This window comes from Chiloscyllium punctatum, chromosome 5 (assembly GCF_047496795.1).
Source record: "Chiloscyllium punctatum isolate Juve2018m chromosome 5, sChiPun1.3, whole genome shotgun sequence".
Taxonomy (NCBI): domain Eukaryota; kingdom Metazoa; phylum Chordata; class Chondrichthyes; order Orectolobiformes; family Hemiscylliidae; genus Chiloscyllium; species Chiloscyllium punctatum.
In genome coordinates, this window is record NC_092743.1 from 33,751,347 (window position 1) to 33,777,528 (window position 26,182).

At 40.5% G+C, this 26,182-nt stretch overlaps 1 protein-coding gene across 1 annotated transcript in view; it reads right to left on the reverse strand.

Annotated features, from left to right (window-relative positions):
- Window positions 1-26,182, reverse strand: part of zc3h3 (zinc finger CCCH-type containing 3) — a 278,128-nt gene that overhangs the window by 27,656 nt on the left and 224,290 nt on the right. Inside the window, exons 10-11 of the mRNA XM_072570014.1 lie at window positions 13,636-13,829; window positions 7,219-7,409 (exon numbers count right to left, since the gene is read on the reverse strand). Of these exons, the coding sequence (XP_072426115.1) occupies window positions 7,219-7,409; window positions 13,636-13,829 (385 nt within the window). The remainder of the gene's footprint in view (window positions 1-7,218; window positions 7,410-13,635; window positions 13,830-26,182) is intronic.

Sequence of the window (26,182 nt, forward strand, 5' to 3'; positions counted from 1 at the left end):
GTCAAGCATGGATACAGTGCAGCCCATTGTTTGATCAGGACCATAGTGGAGCAGACAATAGGTCTGAAGATAAGGTTCCGATGCTTAGATCATTCTAGGAGGGGCCCTTATAGTAGGGTCCAGACAAAGTGTGCTGTACAATCTGAACATACTGAGCTGGCAAAGAGAGAATGTGATAAACTCTAGAGAGCTGAGAGTGTGCCTTCAGTCTTCCAAGAAGGAAGGTGAGGACATTTAACAGGAGAAATAGCACCTTTGGTATGAGAGTACTTCGGTATCAAAAGCAATGAGTTAGACAGGTCTTAATTGACATGGATGTGGAGATTCATTCATTGACATTAAATTTGTTGCTGCTGGAAGGGGAAGCAGTCCCTGTCTGTTCCCAGAGCCAAATGAAGCTTCTGTTTGTTCTTTGTTCCCCTTTGTCATTGCTGAATTGAAAGTGAATGTTTTGAACCATTTGTGAGCTTTCTAGTTCTGGATGGTTCAGCACTAAAAAATGAGAAGGTGCTGGGCTACACGAGGCATTGGGGTAAGCGTACACAGGGTTTTAAGAGGAGATAAGGCTAAGGAAGGATAAACTATTGCTTAGTTCAGCATGTTATAGCTTTGAGGCGCACTTCTTAATCATCTGTTAGTTCACTGCTGACTGCCTTTCCAAGAAAAAAGGGAGAGAGCGAGCAGTCTGCCACCACGTAATATTAACCCCCACATCTGCCAAGTCCCTAAGACAATGATCTCAGAAAAATACAAGTAAACAATATTTCTCCTTCCAATAGTAAAGCATTGCCTAAGGTATTCCTCAAAGTGGATCACTGACCATAAGCAAGGAGCTTGTGAGTGAGAAAGTGATTCAGTGACATAATTCGATCATGTTACAATTAGAATACACTAGTCATGATAATGTTTGAATTGCTGATCAGACACTAATGTCACAATCAAAGCTATTGTGTGTTTCAAGCATCTGCTTCACTTCAGTACAATACAAGCAGCCAAGACATTGAAGGGCCATAAGCCAAATGGAACTCCTTCTCCCTCTCTCATTCTCTCCAGCTAACAAGATTCTGAACCTTGTTTGCCTATGGTAAGCATCCATGTGTTGAAGCAAGAGATTATATGAAAGAGCTAAACTCCATTCCTCCTACTTCCAGAATCTCTAAATTGCTGAACAGTGAATGCATTAGGACCAAGTGAAAGCCATGTGATTGCTAAATTCAGCATAAAATCAACCAACTCACTAACCTCATTAATGCACATCCCTTTAGTACACGAGTCATGATAATGGTTGAATTGCTGGTCAGACACTAATGTCACAATCAAACTTGCTTAACCTGTCCTCCTGCACTCTGTAATCTATTTATGTGGGTGTAAACCACTGCATGTTCATGAACATGAAAGTCAAAACTTAATTTATTATTTTCCTTAGACCAATAAAATATGTAGAGTTTCCTGTGTAAAAGCTCAGTAAAACTGACCTAAATTTGTCTTTTTGATCGAAAAGCTTAAACAGTTGAACACTCACTGAATTGGTAAATATATTCTTTCCAAAAAAAAACTTCTTAGTCAATTGAGGAAAGGCAGAACAGGGAGCCATCCTACCCCTCTTCCTCCAGTCCCAACAATTTATTGAATTTTCACAATTTATGTTACTTGCTTCAGATTTCAATCATTTCCAACTTTTTTTCTCACCTCCAGATTCAGCATTCAAATTACAGAACTACACTGGCACAGGCAGAAGCCACTGAATTTGTGACTCTAGGAAAACGTTGTTTGCTTAGTTCCATTCATTCGCTTGTTCCTCATACCATTTTAATAATACTTGTGTGTTGCTCCTGTGTATAAAAAAAAGCTTAACCTCTCATTTTGTGAATTATCCCTTTGAGTATGAGAAGTTCCCCAGACAAATTCCCAACTCTGGGCACCTCCATCAGGTCTCCTTGCAACCTTTCTTTGTTGCATGACTGTTCTCATCAAAAGATGCCTTGTTTCTTGAACCTTTTATCTCTAGCATCTCCTTAGTGATATTCTTCTGCACTCTCCTCATAGCTTTGAAATCCCTCCTAAAGTAATCAAAATGGCGACCTAACCATTATTCTGCCTAGGTTTAATAAAATCTAAAGTTTTAACTCGAATTTGGTGGAGGTGCACTCAGCTCTAAATCAGAAAGCTGGGGGTTTGAGTCTCACTCCAGAGATTTCAGCACAATTTAGGTTTACATCCCAGAACAACAGGACGTGCTTTCCTGTGGATGAAACACTGATGCCTTATCTGTCCTCTGAGGTATACGTAAAACTTTGATAGTATGATTTGAAGAGGAGTGTGGCTTTTTTCCCCCTAGTCCTGGCTAATATTAGTCATGTAATTAGCATCACTTAAAAATAGAGATCTATGAGATGTTGGCTGCGAGCAAATTATTTCCTATGGTCTGAACTGAGAAAGATACCACAGAAATGGTCATTTCTTGCTTGCTTTCAAAAGTACCTAAATTGAAATAATAGTCAGTACAATTGCTCTAATGGCTCAGCCAAAATCCCTAGTGAGCAGTCAATGAAGACTACTAGTTTGTGTATATTGACCTAATTAGCAGCATCAGCAGCCTCAACACCTCAACAACACTACACTGGGGACAACTGACCTAATGCTTCAGCTGCCAATTGTTACCCAGTGACCCTTGTGGCTTTTGGCTTTGTTTACAGTCTTCCAGTACTCAAATGTTGACATATACATGAATTCCAAATATTGAATCTTTTGAAGAAACAACAATGGTGTGGAACTGCATACTTCAACAAGAAGCTAACAACTTCAAAAGACGAAGTCATAAAGCCAGTCAAGAAACAATGTACGACTAATACTAATTTCAGAAAGGACAGAAAGGGGTTAACAAAAGCATTTTTTGGGATATATTACAATTCACCGATCATAAACCTGCAGTTAAATGCTCCATTATCTGAGCTATTATCTGACATAGACACAACATGGTAACATCCAAAAGCTATCAATTACTTTGAAGAAAGTCTGTCTCATCCCTTGCACTACCTTATTACCTATGCTCCAGTGATATGTCAAACAAACCTGTTCAGCTGTTAAGTGCGCACAGTGGTGCTGTTAAAAGCTGGTAGTGAACTCCTTCCATTATGATTATGACCATGAAATATGACAATAAAATGACATGTGCAGGGATCTCAAAAGCCTGCCACCTGCTGAGCTGAACTCTTGTTTATAACTGCTCAAAGAAGCATATCTCTGGAAAATGTTTACAAAAGAAATCACTCAAAGCTGTAAAGACCCATCTCTCACTCCTCTCTCCGGCTTTAGCCGGAATGAATGCTGCCATTTACTCCTCACTAAACGGGCAATTGGGAAACAGAAACATCTGCTCGATTCCCTGAGACTTTTGTTCCCTTTCATGAACAAATTAAAGTACGACAAATGATCCGTAATTAAATTATCGCATGCATGAGGTGATCTGTGAGTGGTGCAGTCATCTTGAAATTATCAGTCCCAGCACATTTTTAAAATGGCTTCAAACAATTTAAAAAAGGATGAAATATGGAAAACTCGAATTGCCTTGGAGGTTGCAAGCTGTTCTTGCTCAATGTCTGGGTAGTTACAAAACTCCAGTCAGTAGATGACCGAAAACCACCAGGCTGACAGTCAATTGACACCATCTCTCATACTGAATAACTTAATAGTGCATTACACCATTACGGACATTGGAAAACTGCAAAACCCCTTTTTTTTTTAAAAGAAAAATGATAAGTGTGTGCCTGCTGTTGATGGTGATCCCACAATAGTGTTCAATAGTATCTTCCAGGATAGTTGTTCAGGAAAAGGTAATTGTAATGTATGTTCAAGTTAGGAATGATAGGCAACCTTGCAGGGGAAATGGTGTTTCTATGCAATTAATGCTCATCCCTCTAACTTGACTCTGTCCAACAGCAAGCAGGTTGGATTGTGGCCTGTCAACGTGTCATGTCCGACCCATGACCAGAGATCAAGTACAGAAAGGACAACTGGAAGAGTCTGCAAGCTGCTGCTCAATCAGATGCCGTTTTGGACCCAGAGTTGCACCAGATGAGTTCACTTGTAAACCCATCACCAACCAAAGCAGAAGAGAAATTACTTCTAATTGAGAAGCAGTACGCTTTGTGCATGTGAATAGTTTCAACCAGCCTGAGGCCTGTGCACTCAGCACAGTGACAAGTCTGCTCAAACATATGGAAAGAGTTAGAGTATGGGATGGGCTATCTGCCAAGCAGTGACAGGGACAGCAGCCTGAATCAAGGAGCAAGGTCTTAGAATGAAGACTCCCAAGTCATGGAGTTAATTGTAGTCTGATGAATGAAGTTCCTTTCTTCAAACCCAGGCCCTGAATGAGTGAAGGACTGAAACGAAGATGCTAGATTGGGAAGCCTAGGCAAGGGATGGGACAAAGCTGAGTGACTGTGAGAGCATATGATAGAAAGAGAGAGAAAGACAAAGACAAGTTGAGGTAGGTGTGTGGTGGTGAGTGTCAGGGTGATGCGAGTGGAGGACTGGGGTTAAGAATGAAAGAGAGAGGGAGATGAGTGTAGATGAAGATGGTGAGTGTGTTGGCGGGGGTGTTGTATGTGAGACTGACGTGAGTATACAAGGGTGAAGGCGAAGTGCATGGGAGAGTGGGGTGAGAATGGGAGTGGTGTTAGCGAAGGAGAGAGGGGTGAGTATGGGAGATTATGTCAGTGTACATGAAGATGGTGAGCGTATTTGTGGGGATGTTGTATGGGAGGGGTAGGTATATGGGAGTGAGGGGTGACTGCATGGGGGTGTGAGAATGGGAGAGGTGTTAGCAAATGACAGCGGAGCGAGTGAGGGAGAGAATGGCGAGTGAAGGAGAGGGAGGTAAGGCTGTGGGAGAAGTGGGCATGAAGGAGTATGCGTGCTGGTGAGGGAGAGTAAACACAACAAACATAGTGCATATGAGAGAAGGGAGAGAGCTTGTGAGCCTGAAATGAGCGAATCAAAAGTTCACCCATCCTTCTCCATCCGTCCCCAAAGACCTAATGCAGAGCAGGTGGGTGAGGAAGAAAAGCAAGCCAAAACAATAAATTACTCCTGACCCCACTTGTGTACGAATTCTGCTGTGATCAGCTCAGAGGGTGGAACACCAGAGGTGATGCAAGATCAGCAAATTTAAGTAAAAGCCAACTCCTTAGCTTAACTCCGGCTCCACCGGAGTTAACATCTGTGGACTTGGGCCTAGTTTGTCTGTCTCTGTAGCTCTGCTTCTCGAAAGAAAAGGCAAAGCAGTTTAATTAGTTATTTCTAATTCTGAGCATGTTTTAATAGCTATTTTTATTAATTAACTATTTATTTAAGTTTTTGATTTATTTCTTTGGAATGGTTTTTGAATTGTATGGTTACTGCTGTATGAAACGTAATGTTTCTGAAAATTGCTCAGACTCTAGGAGATGGAGAAAAATTGAAATGTGTGGTCCCTGTGCTGAAAGGTTGGCTAAGCTTGTTCTAACTGATAGAGGTCACCAGGGATGTGGCACAGTGACAAATTAACCTTGGTGAGTCCCTGCAGTGTAACCAATAAATCGTATACAGTGTAGTATTGCAAGGTGTAGACGTTGAGTATTTTTAGACATCAGCCATTTTCTGCTTTTTTGCTGAACCCAGGAAAGCTCATGATAGCATGCCATGGAAATCTGTGTCAATTTTTGCCAAATCCCAAATGCCTTATAAGATTTTGATTTCTATGTTTGTTTGGCTTTCAGGATCCATTGGCCTTTACAACCTCAAGATCTGTGACAACCTTAACCATCTCACAACACTGGCTGGAAATTGTGGCAATTAAACATTCTATGGCTCTGCAACTGATTTCAGAGATGACTGGAATAATTTTTCAATTACTTTTAGAAATCCTACCCACTGACAAGCAGAATCAGGCAATTTGATTATAGTAGCCATTATAACCAGTTTAGAGCTTGCCTGTTATTCATACATGCATTCTCCCTATGATACTGCTTCATCCAGGTACTTAGATCTAATGTTTCCCTCTGTACTATCTTTTTCATTAAACAAGAACCATTTTACAATCAAATATTTTTTGACTGAAAAGATTTACATTTATTACATGATAGGAAGGCTGTGATTTTTACAAGAAAAGGTGCAAAGGATGTTGCCTGGGCTGGAAAGTTCCAACAATGAAGAAAGAGTAGATAGGCTAGGTTAGTTTTCCTTAAAGTAGAGAAGGCTGAGAGGGTCCTGATTGAAGTATACACAATTACGAGAGGTTTAGATAGGGCAGATAGGAAGAAACTTTTCCCTTTTGTAGAGAGGTCAACAAGGGCATAATTTTAAGATAGGGAGGTTGAGATGAAATTTGAGGAAATACCTTTTTCATCCAGAGGGTTGTGGGTATCTGCAACTCACTGCCTAAAAGGATGGTAGAGGCAGGAACTGAGAAGACTAAGAATTGTTTAGATAAGCACTTGAGATGTCATAGTAAATAAGGCTGCATGTCAAGTGCTGGAAAATCAGATTAAACAGATAGATGCTTGATGCCAAGCATGGACATAATGGGGCCGAATGAACTTCTCCATGTTGTATAAACTCTAGAGCTCTTACATACTGCTTTTCTAGCAGAAAGCTGGGAATTGATTCCAGATCCCAAAGAATCTGTACTTTTGGAGCGATCAGATCAGTTTTTGGTTTGTACAAGTATGTCACATTTGGAACTCCTATTAGACAGATTTGCTTTACCACACCAATGGTAACCAGGTAAAGTCAGCTGAAGAGCAAACATCACTAAGCGTGATGAGTCACCAACTTCTAAACATAATTTCTGGGAATTTTACTGTCTTCTCCTAAACTTCAAAATCCTCTTTACAGTCTTGATATTTGACAATGATTTTATACATCTTCTCTTGAACTTTTCCTCCTACTGGTCATCTATTTCTTCCCTATGAATAACACTGACACATTTATTATATTAAAGGTTACATACAAACATAAACTAAATGATTTTGGAATGAGTTGGTAGGTGAGTAAGGATAGCTAAGCATTCCAGATTTAACAAATCTAAACTAGTTCAGCAGTAGAGTTGGTGGATTTTCCTCAGCACCTAGCTCCTTATCTCATTCTGCGCTGGATCTGAGAGTGTGGGGATGTCAGTACTAAGGCAACACCAAATGAAATTGACCAGATATAAAAAAATGAGTAAATACATACCCAGTGTTTCACCAGCTCTTACTTCTTCTACTTCAGAATCTGCTTTCTCTTCAGAAGATGTGGATGAATGAAGAGCAATGAATGCTGGCAACCAATCCTGGTTACCGTTATTGGTCTTCGATTCTTCAGCGATGACAGAAACGTTAGCTCCTCTCTCTGAGAATACTTGCTTCACAGTCTTCTCCATCTCTCTACCAAAGATTGAGAGAATCATGATTATTTTCCTTTTATACAATCCAGTTACTCTGCATACAAAGTTAGTCAATTTAATTGAACATATGACATTTTTTGGGATGCTACTCAAATGTAACTTTTTGCCAAGTGAAACATTTCTTATGATTCAAATCAGTTGCCAGCCTATTACAGCAGAAGAATTTATGCCAATTATCTTTGTTCAAAATGATAGCAGCAGGAGTTAAACCATGTTAAATATGCAATTAGGTTTGGAAAGTGAGTCTCTATATCGAGCAGAATTTCATTGGCTAGAATTAAGTATGTTGCAATTCTGTTACATTTAAAGAAGAAAGCCACACACTCAGTAATTCACTGACAGAAGTACTCCACAAGATATCATGTTTTTAAAACAAAAACAAACTTCACCTCGTACAAAAACTAATTAAACAAAGCAAATATCACTAACATTTTTATTCGTTTATGGGATGTTGCCATTTAAGAATCAACCATGTTGCTATGGGTCTGGAGTCACATATAGGTCAAACCAGGCAAGAATGGCAGATTTCCATTGCTAAAGGACACTGGTGAATCTCATGGCTTTAACAATCATCAACAGTGTTGCATGGTTGCCATGATTTCAGTTATCTCTTAAAAAATAGAAGTCAAAATTTAATATTTACAATGGTGGCATTTAAACCCATGTTCTCAGAACATTAGAGCCTAGGTTCTGAATTACTTGTCCAGTGACATGACCATTATGCTATCACTTTCCCATAGAGTCATTCGGTATATTAATGCACCAACAAACACTGTACTGGTACTAATCCCATTAACCTGTATTTGGTCTATAGGCTACTATGCCCCAGTATTTTAAGTGCTCATCTAGATTCTTAAATGTTGCCTCCACCACTCTCTCAGGCTTCATGTTCCATATTTCTACCACGCTGTGGGTGAAAATACTTTTTCTCAGATATCCTCTAAGCCTTAAACTTATGCCCATTGGTCTTAGACACCCATATAACACTACTACTTATAAAGACATGCTATAAACTCAGGTCTGCTTTCTATTTGTCTCCCAAGAGTTCCCTTGTACAACCTTGGAGGTTTATTCTCTTTTCCTGGGACCAATTTGAAAGGTACATCAACACTCTCTGGAATTCATTCTGATTTCTCCCCAATGCTCCACTATTCACCAAGGTTCAAATTTCATAGGGTCCCTTCAATCAGCTTTTGGCTAAGCAACCCTCCAGTTTCTATCCTGACCTCATGACTCTGGATTCTATACCACAGGCATGGGCCATCCTGCAACTCCTGTGCAGGGGCTTATCACTCTTCAGAAAACATGCTAGTTTTCAAATACCCTGCTATGGTTTCAAACTACAACAATGCTGATTATTCTGTAAGTTGAATTGCAACTAAGTCAACTGCCTTTTACTAAAAGGATTATAGCTAACCTCTTCCTTTAGCTTCCAGTCATTTTTCCTTTCCCACTTTGCCTTTTAATGAATATTGGCACCCAACTGTAGGCACCACAGAAGTCAGATTTAATATTTACTCTATTTTAGATCAGGGTCTTGCTTTGTCTCTTCATTTCCAAGGAAGTATAAAAGATTCAAAGTTGAAAAGATATCTTACTTGCTTTTCTAAAAACATCAAAACATTAACCAGTCTTGCAGCTGGTTATGCTTTAACAGAATTTACAAAACCAACTCAGAGTAAAGAATCTCACGATTCACATCTTTAATGGTAATGGGACATAAGATCTGCTCCCAGGTAGAAACACAAATTAACTACCAATTAATTCTGAAACTTTCCTTTGTTTTTAAGAGTTAAAAATCACACAACACCAGGTTATAGTCCAACGGGTTTAATTGGAAGCACACTAGCTTTCGAAGCGTCGCTCCTTCATCAGGTGGTAGTGAAGGGCTCAATCCTAACACACAGAATTTATAGCAAAAATTTACTGTGTAATGTAACTGAAATTATACATTGAAAAATTGATTGTCTCCTGAGGTGGTCATTATGGTTCCTTGCTGTGGCACATCGGAACTGGCGGTCGATGAGTTGGGCATCGTACCCCGTACTTGTGAGGGCATCTCTGAGTATTTCCAGGTGTCCGTCACGTTCCTCCTCATCTGAGCAGATCCAGTGTACGCGTAGGGCTTGTCCATAGGGGACGACAATTTTAATATGCTTTGGATGGAAGCCGGAGAAGTGTAGCATTATGAGGTGGTCTGTGGGTTTGCGGTAGAGTGTGGTGCTGAAGTGTCCATCCTTGATGGAGATGTATCTGTCCAAGAATGAGACAGATAGTCAAGAGTAGTCCATGGTGAGTTTGATGGTGGGACGAAACTTGTTGATGTCACTGTGTAGTTTGATCAGTGACTCCTTGCCATGGGTCCAGAGGAAGAAAATGTCGTCAATATACCTGGTGTATAATGTTGGTTGGAAATCCTGCATAGAGAAGAAGTCTTGTTTGAACCTGTACATAAAAATGTTGGCATATTGGGGTGCAAATTTGGTCCCCATGGCTGTTCCACGTGTCTGGATGAAGAACTGGTTGTCAAAGGTGAAGACGTTGTGATCAAGGATAAAGCAGATGAATTGTAGGATGGTGTTTGGAGATTGGCAGTTGTTGGTGTTGTGTACTGAGGCTGTTGCCGCGATGCCATCATTGTGGGGGATGCTGGTGTAGAGTGTGGAAACGTCCACTGTGACGAGGATTGTTCCCTGTTCGACTGGTCCATGTGCGCTGAGTTTCTCTAAGAAATCCGTAATGTTGCTATCACCATTGTTAACAGATAACCTGAGAATGTAACTTTTTAAAATAAGGTTTTGCGATTTACACATGAAAGAAGTGAAACTATTATGATATTCTAACAGCTGAAAGGCTTAACAGACAATCAATTTTTCAATTTTTCAATGTATAATTTCAGTTACAACACACTGTAAATTTTTGCTATAAATTCTGTGTGTTAGGATTGAGCCCTCCACTATCACCTGATGAAGGAGTGATGCTCCGAAAGCTTGTGTTTCCAATTAAACCTGTTGGACTATAACCTGGTGTTGTGTGATTTTTAACTTTGTACACACCAGTCCAACACCAGCATCTCCAAATCATTAGTTTTTTAGAAACTTCAAACAGCAGAGGAATATAATGTCAGAGAATGTAAGATTATGCACTTTGGCACTTTGCCATGTACAAGGTGAGAGGTGTCCCCACGCATAATGGTGGTATCTATGTCTGACACGTCTTGCAGTGCCTACCATAACAGGGTTGTATGGAGTTGTCCTGAGAGCCGGGCAGCTTGCTACGGACAACAATCTGTTTGAGGTTTGGCGGTTGTTTAAAGGCAAGTAGTGGAGGTGTGGGGAAGGCCTTGGTGAGGTGCTCATCCTCATTGATAATGTGTTGCAGGTCACGAAGAACATGGCGTAGTTTTTCAGCTCCTGGGAAATACTGAACAACTAATTAAACAAAGCAAATATCACTAACATTTTTATTCGTTTATGGGATGTTGCCATTTAAGAATCAACCATGTTGCTATGGGTCTGGAGTCACATATAGGTCAAACCAGGCAAGAATGGCAGATTTCCATTGCTAAAGGACACTGGTGAATCTCATGGCTTTAACAATCATCAACAGTGTTGCATGGTTGCCATGATTTCAGTTATCTCTTAAAAAATAGAAGTCAAAATTTAATATTTACAATGGTGGCATTTAAACCCATGTTCTCAGAACATTAGAGCCTAGGTTCTGAATTACTTGTCCAGTGACATGACCATTATGCTATCACTTTCCCATAGAGTCATTCGGTATATTAATGCACCAACAAACACTGTACTGGTACTAATCCCATTAACCTGTATTTGGTCTATAGGCTACTATGCCCCAGTATTTTAAGTGCTCATCTAGATTCTTAAATGTTGCCTCCACCACTCTCTCAGGCTTCATGTTCCATATTTCTACCACGCTGTGGGTGAAAATACACACCAGTCCAACACCAGCATCTCCAAATCATTAGTTTTTTAGAAACTTCAAACAGCAGAGGAATATAATGTCAGAGAATGTAAGATTATGCACTTTGGCACTTTTCTGCCTTATCCATATTAATGTTTGATCCCCTTACCGAGTCAATATCCATCAAGCTCAGCCTTGAATACAGTTAACAACCTAGCCTCGACAGGGCTCTGCTGTAAAGAATTACACAGATTTATTACCATCAGAAAAAGAACTTCCTCATCTCTGTCTCAAATGTCTTAAACCCTTTAATACTGAGCCTTTCAGCACCCACCTTCATTACGGCTTTGGTTTAAACATAGATAAAATAGCTGAATTCCAGAGGTGAGGCTTAGAGTGACTGCCCCAACAATAAGGCTGTATTTAACAGCGTGTGATATCAAGGTGCTCTAGCAAAACCGGAATCAATCAGGGAAAGGTCTCAGCTGGTTGGAGTCATACCTAACAAAAAGGAAGATGGTTGTTTGTTGGAGGTCAGTCACACAGTTCCATGACATCTCTACAGCAGTCTGTCAGGGCAGCTGTTAATTTTGTTATGGAAGGTAGCTGCTTCATCAACCATGTTCTCTTCATCATAAGGTTTGAAGTAGGAATATTTGCAGATGATTGTCCAACATTCAGCACTAATCACGACTCTTCAGATACTGAAGGGTCCATGCCTAAATGCAACAAGACCTGTAAAATATCCAGGCCTGGGTTGACAAGTGACAAGATTCATGTCCCATAACTGCCAGACGATTATCTTCAATAAGACAGCATGTAACCAGTGACATCTGATATTCAATGGTACTACAATCATTAAGAGTGTTTCCAGCTGGCCATAAATTGTAGGCATTAAGGGATATGAAGAGAAAGTAGGAATATAACTCAATAGATGTTACAGAGGATCAGCCATGATACTATTGTATGGCGGAGAAAGATCAAAATGTCGAACAGCCTACTCCGGATTGTATTTTCTGCTGGCACCACAACGCTCAGTAGTCATGACTTGGAGACGCCGTTGTTGGACTGGGGTATACAAAGTTAAAAATTACACGACACCAGGTTAAATCTGTTGGACTATAGCCTGGTGTTGTGTGATTTTTAACAACACTCAGTAGCAGCAGAATGAACAATCTACAAAACATACTGCAGAGATTTATCAAGACTGTTTATATAGCAGCTTCCAAATCCAGGACCATTACCATCTAGATGGTCAAGGGTGGCAGATACGTAGGAACACCACCAGCTGCAGTTTCCCCTTCAGTCACTCACTTTCCTGACGTTTAAATATATCAGCATTCCTTCTGTGTTATTGAGTCAAAATCCTGGAGGTCCCTCCTAACAGCATTGTGGGTGTACCTAGACAAAATGGACTGCAATGGTTCAAGAAGGCACACACTCCAGAGTATCTAGGAATGAGCAATAAATGCTACCTACACACTCAACACATGAACAAATAAAAACAAATTACAATCTTACTAGTGCTGATAAACCCATATAATACAGACACGAACAGAACTTAAGACCCCAAATAATCAACAAAATAGTTTCCTCTGGTAATACAGATTTAGTTTCCCAATCTGGTGGACCTATTGCTGCTGCCTTGAAGGCAAGTGCCCTGGCCCAACCTACCTTTGGCCAAATCTTACATTATCCAACTAACTTACAGCTTTCTGTTCATTTCATTGTACACAGTCTCTCACAAAATCCTGTCTCGGGGCCCTATTCTTGCTTGCTCCTCTGGATGCTGTTGACCCCCGATCTCAGGGTCCTCCTCTTGTCTACTTGTCTAGGTGCTGCTGACTGCCTGTCTTAAGGTCTACTGCACCTCTGCTCTCTTCATGTCATGGTTGAGATTCAGAATTTATTGAGTGGAGGAAATTCATAAGTATAAGCTGCTTTAAATTTTTCTCATGTGTTTTAGCAACATTACTTGGCTTTTGAAAAGAAATCTTAAAATTTACAGTGCAGGTGACTAGAAAATCATTTTACAGAAATTTTGGGCCAGCATTTGGGTAATGACGTCTAATCACTCACTTCTGATTGTAAAGTGAGGGTTACTATTGACCATGAATTGAACTGGACCAGCCACATAAATATTATAGTTACAAGAACAGGTCAAAAGTTAGGCATTCTATGGTATGTAACTCAACTGCTAATTCCCCATATACATAGAGTAAAATATCTTATGACTAATCATTTTTTAATCTCAATTCTCAGGGGCAATCAACTGGTTTTACCTTTCTTTGAGATCTATGAGCTTAACTTGCTTTAAAGCCGAACCCTCCTCTTCCACTCCATCCTGACTTGTATCAGAAGTGTGTTTTCGTTTGTGGCTTTTCCGCTGTAGGTGCTGCAACTTGCACTTGGAACCCTGCGCACAGCTCCCAGTCTTGGAGAATTCAGGACAAACAAGTGTGTGCTTCTTTTTGCACTAGAGAAGAAACATTTTATTTAAATGTCAGAAACTCTTCATTGAACATATATTGAAAATGCACGAAGGACAGCCTTTACAAATCGACAAAGACTAAAGGCTAAACTACTTCGTCATGTGAACAGACCCAAGTACAATAGGTAAAAGAAAACATTAATCAGTTCCATCCATGCTCCACACAACCCAAACTTTAGTAATTGCTATATCATTTTAGAATATACCTTAGACTTTGAAGTAATTATCCCAGCAGGAACATAAAATCAGGAACACAGGGCAATTTAGAGATGTCAATAAAAGGTTTTGGAAAGAGGAGGCCCATGTGCAATGAAGAGATGGATATAACAAAATCTACTCTGTGAATGCATCAGACTTGAGGAAATCAGAGATCATTGAGCTGAGAGTTGATAATAAATGAGAGAGATACTTTTGCATCTTTGAAATTCTAAAAAGGGCTCAGGATCAGAGAGACATTGGCATATATGTGCACAGATCATTGAAGGTGGATGAACAGGTGGAGAGAGCATTTCATATAGCATAGTGTGTTCTTGGCTTTATTAACAAAGCCCTAGAGCACAAGAGCAAGGAGGTGATGTTGAACTTGTGTAAGACACTTGTTAGACCTCAGCTGAATTATTGTGTACCATTCTGGATAGACAATAGACAATAGGTGCAGGAGTAGGCCATTCTGCCCTTCGAGTCTGCACCACCATTCATTATGATCATGGCTGATCATCCTCAATCAGTATTCTGTTTCTGCCTTATTTCCATAACCCTTGATTCCACCATCCTTGAGAGCTTTATCCAACTCTTTCTTAAATGAATCCAGAGACTGGGCCTCCACTGCCCTCTGGGGAAGAGCATTCCCCACACCTACCACTCTCTGGGTGAAGAAGTTTCTCCTCCAGGCGTCTGGTGGTGAGGGAGCGGCGGTGAAGGAGGCCCAGGACTTCCATGTCCTCAGCAGGGTGGGAGGGGGAGTTGAAATGTTGGGCCACGGGGCGGTTTGGTTTGGAGGATATGGAGGTCCTGGGCCTCCTTCACCACCAGACGCCTGGAGGAAGAACGCCTCATCTTCCGCCTCCGAACACTTCAACCCCAGGGCATGAATGTGGACTTCAACAGCTTCCTCATTTCCCCTTCCCCCACCTCATCTTAGTTTCAAACTTCCAGCTCAGCACTGTCTCCTTGACTTGTCCGGACTTGTCCGACCTGCCTATCTTCTTTTCCACCTATCCACTCCACCCTCTCCTCCTTGACCTATCACCTTCATCTCCTCCCCCACTCACCCATTGTACTCTATGCTACTCTCTCCCCACCCCCACCCTCCTCTAGCTTATCTCTCCATGCTTCAGGCTCACTGCCTTTATTCCTGATGAAGGGCTTTTGCCCGAAACGTCGATTTCGCTGCTCGTTGGATGCTGCCTGAACTGCTGTGCTCTTCCAGCACCACTAATCCAGTATTTGGTTTTCAGCATCTGCAGTCATTGTTTTTACCTTGTCCATTTAGGTAGTAATCTGCCTTCCAGTTCTTGCCACCAAAGTGGATAACCATACATTTATCCACATTAAACTGCATCTGTCCACTCACCTAACCTGTCCAGGTCACCCTGTAATCTCCTAACACCCTCCTCACATTTCACCCTGCCACCCAGCTTTGTATCATCAGCAAATTTGCTAATGTTACTATTAATACCATCTTCTATACCATTAATATGTATTGTAAAAAGCTGCAGCACTGATCCCTGCGGTACCCCACTGGTTACCGCCTGCCATTCTGAAAGGGAGCTGTTTATCACTATGCTTTGTTTCCTGTCAGCCAACCAATTTTCAATCCAAGTCAGTACTTTGCCTCCAATACCATGCACCCTAATTTTGCTCACTAACATCCTATGTGGGACTTTATCAAAGGCTTTCTGAAAGTCCAGGTACACTACATCCACTAGAACTCCCTTGTCCACCTCCAGAGTTACATCCTCAAAGAATTCCAGAAGATTAGTCAAGCATGATTTCCCCTTCATAAATCCATGCTGACTTTGACCTACCTTGTTACTGCTATCCAGATGTGTCATAATTTCATCCTTTATAATTGACACAGCATGGGAAAAGTATGAATGCATGGAGAGAGTACAAAAGGTGATTCACTAGTACAGTTCCACAAATGAAAAACTTCAGTTATACAGACAGATTGATGTAGTTATACAATTAATGGTAGTGCTTTGGGAGGTGCTGTTGACCAGTGGGACCTAGTTCTTTAAAGTTTGCATCATGTACAGACAAGGTGGTTAAAAAGGCCTTTAGCACGCATGCTTTCATTTTTCAGTCCTTTGAGTATAGAAGCTGGGAAGTCAGGTTGCAGTTGTACAGGACATTGGTCAGTCCTCTTCTGGAATACTGTTTCCAGTTCTGGTGCCCAATTAAAGGAAGGACATTATTAAGCTAGAGAGGGTTCAGGAGAGATTTAGCAGGATTTTGCCAAGTATGGAAGGTTTGAGTTAGAAAGAAAGTCTGGATTGGTTGGGACTGCTTTCACTGCAGTGTAGGTCATTGAGAGAGGACCTTACAGAAGTCTATAAAATAGTGAGAGCTATAGATAAGAGTTAATAATAGTTGTCTGTTCCCTAGGATGGAGGATTTCAAGACTGGGGGCATATTTTTAAGGTGAGGGGAGAGAGATTTAAAAAAGACACAAGGAGCAAATCTTTTACACAGAGGATGGTTTGTTCGTGGAACAAACTTCCTGAGGAAGTGGTAGATGTGGGTATAATTAAAAGCTTTATAAGATAGTTGGATAAATACCAAGAATAGGAAAGGTTTGGAGGGATACGATCCAGAAACAGAGAGTAGAATGAGTTTAGTTTGGGATTTTGTTCGGCATGGACTGGTTGGATGTAAGAATCAGTTTCATGCTGAATGATTCTATGACTCTAATGTGGGAATCTTCACCTTGGAGAAAAGGTGGCTGAAAGGAGACTGAGAGATGCTTTAGAATCATGAACAGTTGAGATAGAATAGATAAGATAAAGTTGTTCCCATTCGTAAAAGGAACAATAACTTTAAACTGATGTGCAAAAGATGCAAGGGTGATGTGAGAAAAACCTTTTTCACACCATATAAATGGTATGGAATACACTACCTGGAAAGTGTAGCGGAGGCATTTTCAACTGAGACACCGAAGAGGGCAATAGATGATTATTTAGATAGAAACAGTGTGCAGCAATGCAGCGGAGAAAACAGGAGGTCAGCACGAGGTAATGGTGACTGTTTGAAAAGCTGCTGCAGGTACCATGGGCCAAATGGCTTCCTGCTGTGCTGTAACAATTCAGGGATTCTCCCACTGAGACCTACTACCCAGATGTGACTAGAGTCCATTGGGCTCCCATGTTTCTGCTGCCTTCTCTTGCAGATTTACAAAACCTCTTTCATGGGTTGTAATTTTGACTGGTAAAACCAGTGAAGTTGCTCGACTCTGGCAATTAAGAATAGACCACATTGTTGAGCTCTGGAACAGGTAAATATTGCATAGGGTTTTAAATTTAAATTTAAATAGGTGCAATTTGAACCATACCTCCAGAGTATTGACCTGAGAAACTGGATTACAGTTCAGTGACATTACTGCTACAACATCTTATCTAAGAACGGATGTCCTATCCTATACAACACTGTCAGGTCAAAGCATGAGAAGTAAAATAGCTTCAGTTACCCCTACAGCTAAACACGCACATCGTCTTAACAATCTTAGCCGTGATTTTGTTGAAGTCTGTTCTTTTTTTGCATCCCACAAATCCAGTAACACAGATAACTTGCTTCAGAATCTATTGCATCCCAAATATTCAGTAACTGGTAAAGTGAAATACCATAGTGGAGTCCACTACACACTATTACTGCAGTACAGTTATCAAGTTTGTGCAAAATCAGTTCAACCTATAAAAAGTAATGGATGTCTTGGTTATTATAATTCATCAGACTGCCTGAACACTAAGAATTAACCACAACATGAGCGGCTAATTAAATGGTTTCAGATGCACAAGAACAATGTTATGCATTTTTTCTTTAAGTTTTTTTTCCAGTCACTTCACTTTTACAGTAAATACAAAAAAAGGAAAGAAGCATATCTATTAAAAACAAATAGGAAAAAAAAAAGAGTACATCTGACAATAAAACTGCAAAAGATGTCTTGGAATATTCATGGACTTGAAGGCAAATAATTGAACTGATTTGGAAACTGACCAAGTAACAGGAGATAGAAAGTAGGGATAATGAACAAGATGTAATTGGTAGGATATCAATTGTAATGCCTCTCAAGTATTTAGGCAAGGAGCTTAAATATTCACTGCATTTACTAAGGACTTAGATGATGTATCTTCATTTGTCAATGACATGAAGATACAAGCATAGGGATATAAATTGTTTTATTGAATGGACAAAACTGTGGCAAATCAACTTTGGACCTAAAAACAACAACCCAGATGTTGGGAGGAAAAAGTTGGATCACCACTCTGCTCACAGTAAATGTGAGCTCCATATTCCAGCTGGGAATTTTGATCCTGGCTCCTTCAGAAATGCAGAGCATACCTGAATTCAACATTGTTCCTCATACTGAAGTATAATCCAAATCAACTATTTAGTTAGTGTTTTCAATTCTGAAGAAGAATTATATGAAACGTTAACTTTGATTTCCCTCCACAGTTACTGCCAGATGTGCTGAGACTTTCCAGCAATTCCTGTGTTTTTGTTTTTGTTCCATGTTGTGTTCTGAGAGTTAAACATCCAGCAGTACAGACACATTGACAACTACTGTGAAAGGGTAAGTATCTAAACTAAATCTGGTGCTCAGGAATTTGGTTAAGAGGCTGGGGTGTCAGGTAGAGAGAATGCCAGGGTGCTAGCTAAGTGAGACGGGTTAGGATAAGTCAGGGGAGATGTACGTCACATCTAGTGAAGGAAAATCAGGGCTAGTGAAGGGAATGACGTGGGACTGAAGAGCTTTGATTGTGTAGGGAGTTCTTCTGGTCTGGCATGGGATTGGGGCAAGTCAAAGCTGGATGGGTGATGGGTGCTGGGTGGGGGGGAGGAGTTTAAAAGGTGTTCCAGTCACAGGGGAAATTGCCCATCGAAATTTTTAATTTCCCAGGCAAATCCCACAAATCAGCTGTATTTATAATCCACAGGGTCCCAATGTGCAACTCCAGGCTGTGCGATACAAGTAGAATACCTAGGCTGACCAGTAGAATACCTAGACTAATGCATCAAACTACTTTTGGAATGATGAAAAGCTAGAAATAGTGGCAGTCCCAGGATGAAGTCCTAGGAGCCAGGACCATGTATCATTAACATGTCATGAACAGATACAGAAAACAGTCAAAAAAATGTTATTGGATTGAAGGCCTTTATATCTACAGGACTGACAATGCACAACTTGTCAAACTTAACTGACATAAAATAGTTCAAAATTGGCCTCACTTTCCAACTGAAAGATTCCAACTTGTACTGTTTCATTCAACAGTTATACAAACCCTGGATAATCCAAGCATGGATGCTCTGAGCACATGTCAGAAGGAGTGCTGTACAGACTTTTAGACTGCATAAACCTAAAGTCCAAGGGTTAAATTAGGTGAGATTACACAAACTAAGGTTAAATTAACTGGAATTTAGAAAACTAAGTGTGGACAATGCAGAAAGCAGTAAATCCAGTCAACTTGTTGATTATGATTGTGATTAATAGCCAATGGACGATTACAACAAAGTAAGGATTATCAAATAGTCAAAGGGACTACTTTCGGAAAAAAAACAGGTTGAATTAAATGCGGAGCCCAGAAGATGAAGATAGAGCATAATAGATAGCGCCCAGTGAGTCATTTCTATTGACGAGTATAGACTGTCTACAGACGGAGTGTGGAATAATGGCCAGTGTTATAGTCAGGAAACTTATAAAAGCTTTTGGATTGTTGCATAACATAATCAAATTTCAGAAATGAAATGCAAGTTTCAATATGATAGTGTTTAAATACTTATTAGTGAATTACAGGTTAGAACCTACTAATTAAAATTAGATAACATCTTTGCTGCCACCAATTTGTGGCAACTAATTTAGTCAAATCAGTTATTAGTACTGTACATATAATGAATTCATTTTTACTGATACTTTTAGGATTTAACTCAATGGTTCTACAAAAATGTAAAGCAGAAGCCTGGATAAAAAAAAATCTTAAATTCAGTCATTATTAGGCTAAAAGTTTGAAACTACTGCCTGAATATTTTTATTAAACACAGTTCATGTTATATTTATTTAGGTCAGAGATTCTCTTCAACAAGTTGGCTACATTTTTTGCATGTAACCAATATATGGGGATTTTACAAAGGCACTGACTGCTCTCTGAAGGACTGTTGCTCAGTAGAGTCATGGAGATGTACAGCACGGAAACAGACCCTTCAGTCCAACTTGTCCATACTGACCAGATATCTTAAATTAATCTAGTCCCATTTGCCAACATTTAGCCCTTACCCCTCTAAATCCTATACACACGCGGATGCCTTTTAAAATGTTATAATCGTACCAGCCTCCACCACTTCCTCTGGCAGTTCATTCCATCTCTGCACCAATCTCTGCATCAAAAAGTTGCCCCTTCGATCCCTTCTATGTCTTCCCCCCTCACCTCGAATCTATGTCCTATAGTTTTGGACTCCCTCCCTTCCCCCCCTTTTTGGCAAATCCAATTGAATTTCTGGTCAATGGTAAACCACAGGATGTTGTTAGTGTTGGATTTAGTAATAGAGAGTGTGGCACTGGAAAATCACAGCAAGTCAGGCAGCATCTGTGGAGCAGGAGATGCTTCTGTTCCTCGGATGTTGCCTAACCTCCTGTGCTTTTCCAACACCACACTCTCGACTCTGATCTCCAGCATCTGCCGTCCTCACTTTCTCCAAGTGGATTTAGTAATGGCAACACCATTGAGTGACAAGGGGCGGTGGTTAAATTGCCTCTTATTGGAGATGGTCATTGCCTGACATTTGTATGGCAAATGATGTGCGATGCATTGACGTCCAGCTCCGGTTGTTACTGCTGTGCAAGGACCTCAAACCTTTGCACGGTGGCAAGAAAACTTAGAAGAATTGTAAGTTAAGTGCAACTTCCAATATTAGTCCAAAACCACAGTCAGTCAGCTACTAAGGTACTTAATATCAGGCAGTGCACCTTCTGCTCTTACCTCCTAGAATGACAGTGAGGCAAGTGTTAAAGGAGATGAAAGTGGATGGCAAGACTATTACTTTTGACATGGATGTGGGTGGAGGTGATCTCAGCGAGTGAGCACAGAGGGCATAGAGAATTAGTGATGGCGAGGGTGGAATAGAGTGTATGTGGAGAGAAAGTGTCACTTACGACAACAGAATGAAAAAAGTCACTGACTTCTTCCTACAGTACTGTACATTTCTCCAGACAGCTGAGACTCCTTTAAGCCAGCTGGCCACCTTACACTATGGTCTAGTGTCATTGCCTCTACTTCTGGTTCTAAGGACAAAGGAAGTCTCACCTCTTCACCATACCATTGAGTAGGACCTCCAGCTCCCTGCCCATAAGCAACTTCCCTCTATCTTTTGTGTCCAGGGCAAATGTTAGGAACTTTGCAGGGCAGCTCCAGACTGACAATGTTCCCCAGGGTACACAGTGGGCTTTTAATGATGGCATGGATTTGAGGGATATTAGTGAAGTACAGGATATCCACAAAGTGGCAAGCTATGCCAGGAACAGTATGTGATGAGGCTGGAATCAGATGCGATGGATGCTGTGGAGCCAGGGTAAATAGTTAACGAGGCAATTTTGATAACATAATGGCAAAAAAAAACATGTTAGGCCTCATGGTGGTGATCAGTCCAAAAGTATTCAACCCAACTTGGACTTAGAGTCATAGAGATATATAGCATGGAAACAGACCCTTTGGTCCAATTCATCCATGCTGCCCAGATATCCTAACTTCATCTAGTCCCATTTGCCAGTATTTAGTCCATATCCCTCTAAACCTTTCCTATTCATATACCCAACCAGATGCCTCTTAAATGCTGAAATTGTACCAGCCTCCACTACTTCCTCTGGCAGCTCATTCCATAAACGTACCACCCTCTGTGTGAAAAAGTTGCCGCTTAGTTCCCTTTTATATCTTTTGCCTGTCACCTTAAACCTATGCCCTCTAGTTCTGACTCCCCCATCCCAAGGAAAAAAACCATGTCTGTTTATCTTATCTATGCCCCTCATGACTTTATAAACCTCTATAAGGTTACCCCTCAGCCCCCAATGCTCCAGGGAAAACAACCCCAGTTTATTCAGCCTCTCCCTACAGCTCAAACCCTCCAACCCTGGCAACATCCCTGCAAATCCTTTTCTTAACTCTTTCAAGTTTTACAACATCCTTTAGACAGAAAAACATAAGATTCAGTGCTATAGTTTCAAATTATCACAACCATTTGTATCTCAGATGAAAAGGGATGCTGATTAGTTGGCAAGTCAACTTTGATGGCTGAGATATTGTTGTGCTGAAAGCATCGTAAAACTATAGGCTCCATATGATAATTTTAAAAAAGATACAGGGCTTGAAAACATTTCATTTGTTTGCAGAGAACATTTCACTCAATAGAAATATATTTATTGTCTAGAAAATGTAAATAAAATGCGTACTATTAGATGTGATTCTGCAATTGGACAGTACTTGCTGGACAGCTCTGAATGTGCTAATAGCTACAACTAATTTAAGATGATCAGTCAAGCTTGCAATGTGGCTCATTAACACTTGCTAGAAGTGACATTCAATGATATGCAAGAACATGTTCTCTGCAAAGAAAGGAATGTGACATATGTACAAATGTTTGCATTAGTAGGGAGCTCAAGAAGCCTCCATTTCTCTTTGCTTTCTCCTTGGCAATGCCTTGGCCAGACTTGCCAAGCATTCCCTTTGCTTTGCAGTATACATTGTTGTTACTGCTTGAAATTTGATACTCCTTTTTTTCCCCTGATGGGCACACAATGAAGAGTGTTGGTAACATATCTATCAGCAATATTCAATTTCTGTACTAGCAAGTGACTTTTAATTTGGTGCTTTTATAGGCCATCATCATTTATTTAAGTTATTAGGGAAAAGTTTCTTAGCATTGCGTTTCTCGGCTCACAGCACGACGAACACTAACTATTCTGATATCTTAACATTTGGATGCGTATATGACAGTTTGCTATCAGGTATCATTGACACTCGGAATATGTTGTAACGAGCAGCAAAATAACACTGCTGTAACTGAAATATTATAAATGTTAAGGTTCAAAAGGATTTTTTTTTCATTCAGCAACAAAGTGTTCCAGTTAATTATAGATCAGAGTTCAGATAATCAAAGTACAGCAAAGGATTTCAAGAGCGTAGTTACCAACAGTCATTTTCTTCCATTCATCCCTCCAGGGTGGAAGGCTTCTCTCACCCTCCCTTTAAATGCACCAACATTTCTTACGATCATATTTAAATACCTCATTCAAAAGACTCAACATTCGGTAAGTTATGTTCTTAAAATTGGATATATTGAAGTCTTGGGGACTTGTCCATTTTCTGTCTCTGTTTGGCATTTTCCTCCACATAACTTTTTTTAAACATCCAGAGGATGTGGCTGTGCTGGCTAGGCCAACATTTATTGAATACTTTTATTTTCTGAGTTGCCACTGAAAAAGTGATCATGAGCTGCCTTCTTCAACAGCTACAGTCAGTTTAGTGTTGGTATAAGCAGAGTGCTAGAAGGGTGAGAGTTCAAGGATTTTGCCTCAGTAACAATGAATGAACAACAAGATAGTTCCAAGTCAGAATGGTGAGTGGCTTGAAGGGGACTTTCAGATGGTGGCAGTCTCATACATCTCCTTTAAGTGGCAATGGTCAAGGATTGGAAGGTGCTATCTAAAGGGTCCTACTGAATTTCTACAGTGTATCTTGTCGATGGCATGCACTGCTGCTACTGTTCATGGTGGTGGAGGGGTGAATATTTTGAGGATCAGTGCCAATCGAGCAGCTTTTTCCAGGATAGTGTCAAGCTTTTTGAGTGCTGTTGAAACTGCACTCATCCAGGAGAAGGAGAGTATCCCAACACACTCCTGACTTGTGTCTTATCAATGACTGACAGGCTTTGGGGAGTCAGGTGGTGCGAGCGGCAGCGACTATGGGAGCACAGCGTAACAGAGTAAACCTGGGGGTGAACAGCAGGAGATAGTGGATAGATACCGGAGGAATGGGATCAATCAAAGCAGAACTGAGGTAATTCAGAGCGGCAGTGGCAGGAATAAAGCTGAATCCAGAGGAGTTCCAAAGGTGACGTCATAACTCAAAAAGTGATGTATGTTTGGCTGCTCAGGAACCAGGTCTAGAGACTGAGTGAGTAGTGTCAGAAGGGAAGTTGAGTATAAAGTACTTAATTTTGTCATTGCCGTTTGTTAGGAATCGAGAGCGAGAGTGATAAATCTGATTTTGGTGAGCAGTGGGTAAGGTTCTGTAATTGGTTCCTAGGTTATTGTTTGTAGTTGATGAGGTTCAAATCAGGGGCACTTCCAATGAACAGGAAGTTGAAAAGCAGGACCTCGAAAGTTGCAATCTTGGGATTACTCCTTGTGCCACGTGCCAGTAATGGCAGAAATAGGAAGATAATACAGTTGAATACGTGGCTAAAGAGTGTAGGAGGAAGGGATTCAGATATCTGGAGCATTTGGATTAGTTATAAGAAATAAGGGGTTGCACCTAAACTGGAAGGGCATAAATATCCTTGCAGAGAAGTTTGCTAGTGACACTCAGGAGGGTTTAAACTAGTGTGACAGGAGGGTGGGAACGACAGCCGTAGGCCAGCATGTGGAGTAGAATATTTGAAGAGAAGACGGGGATAAATCAACTCGGTCTAGTAGGAACAACAGGCACAGCCAGTTAATGAACGCAACAGGACTAGCAGTCTGAAGTATAATTATTTTAATTCAATGAGTATAATAGATAAAGCACTTGAGTTCAGAGCCTGGATTAATACACAGGACTAGGACATGGTAGCTATTACAGAAATTTAGTTGAGAAAAGGACAGGACAGGACTGGCAGCTCAACATTCCAGGGTTAAAATGCTTCAAATGATATACAGACGGATGTAAAAGGGGTTGAGAAGTTGAATCACTGAATAAGAGAATGATAGCTGTACTAAGAAAGGACATCTTGCAGGGCTCATTCAAATTGGGCAGAATTTAAGAATAAGAAAAATGTAATCATTATGATGGGGTCATACAATAGGCCCACCAAAAGCCAGTCAGAATTAGAGGAAGAAATATCTTAGATGATCATGGCAGGGTAGTTGGTGATTTTAAATTCCCCCAATATTCACTGGGATTACTTTAGTGCCAGGAGCTTAGATGGGACAGAATTTGTTAGGTACATCCAGGAGGGATTCTTGAACTATATGCAGACAGTCCAACTAGGGAAGGAGTCTTATTAGAGCTTTTATTGGGGAATGAGTCTGACAAGGTTTTCAGTGGGGGAGCATTTTGTGAACAGTGATGACAGTTCCACAAGTTTCAAAACAGTTATGGAAAAAGAGAAGACTGGTCCTTGTGAAAGTGCTAAGTTGGCAGAAGGCTAATTACAACAGCATTAGGCAGAAACTTCAAAGTGGATTGGGACAGCTGTTTGAAGGTAATCCACATCTAACATTTGGAAATCTTTTAAAAGCCAGTCGATCAGAGTTCAGGATCAGCTTGTCCTTGTGAGGATGAATGATAAGGATGGCAAGATTCAGGATTCTTGGATGACAAGAGTTGTTGTAAGTTCAGTGAAAAAAGAAAGAGGATGCATGGGAACGTTTAGGAAGCAGAAATAAGTCAAGCCCCTTGAGAAACACTTAGGAAGCAGAAAAGAACTTAAAAGAAACTTAAACTTAGGGGAGCCAAAAGGGGCCATGACATATCCTTGGCAAGTAAGATTAAGAAAAATCCCAAAGCATTTTATCACTACATTAGGAGCAAGACAGTAACTAGGGTAAGTGTAGGTCCAGTTAAGGACAAAGGAGGGAATTTGTGTGTTGAAAAAGTGGATGAGGTACTGAATGAGTATTTTGCAATGGTATTCACCAAGGAGAAAGAACTGGATGATGGTAAGTTTAGAGAAGGGTTTATTGGTACTCTAAAGCATGTCTATATTGAGGAGGAGATAGTATTGGGTTTCTTGAAAAACATAAGTTAGAAACGTTCCCAAGACCTGATGGGATTTATACCAGGATACTGAAGGAAAGAGCTTACGGAAGCTTTCATAGAGATCTTCGTAACCTCTTTAACCATTGGCAAGGTTGCAGAAGACAGGGAAATAGTCAA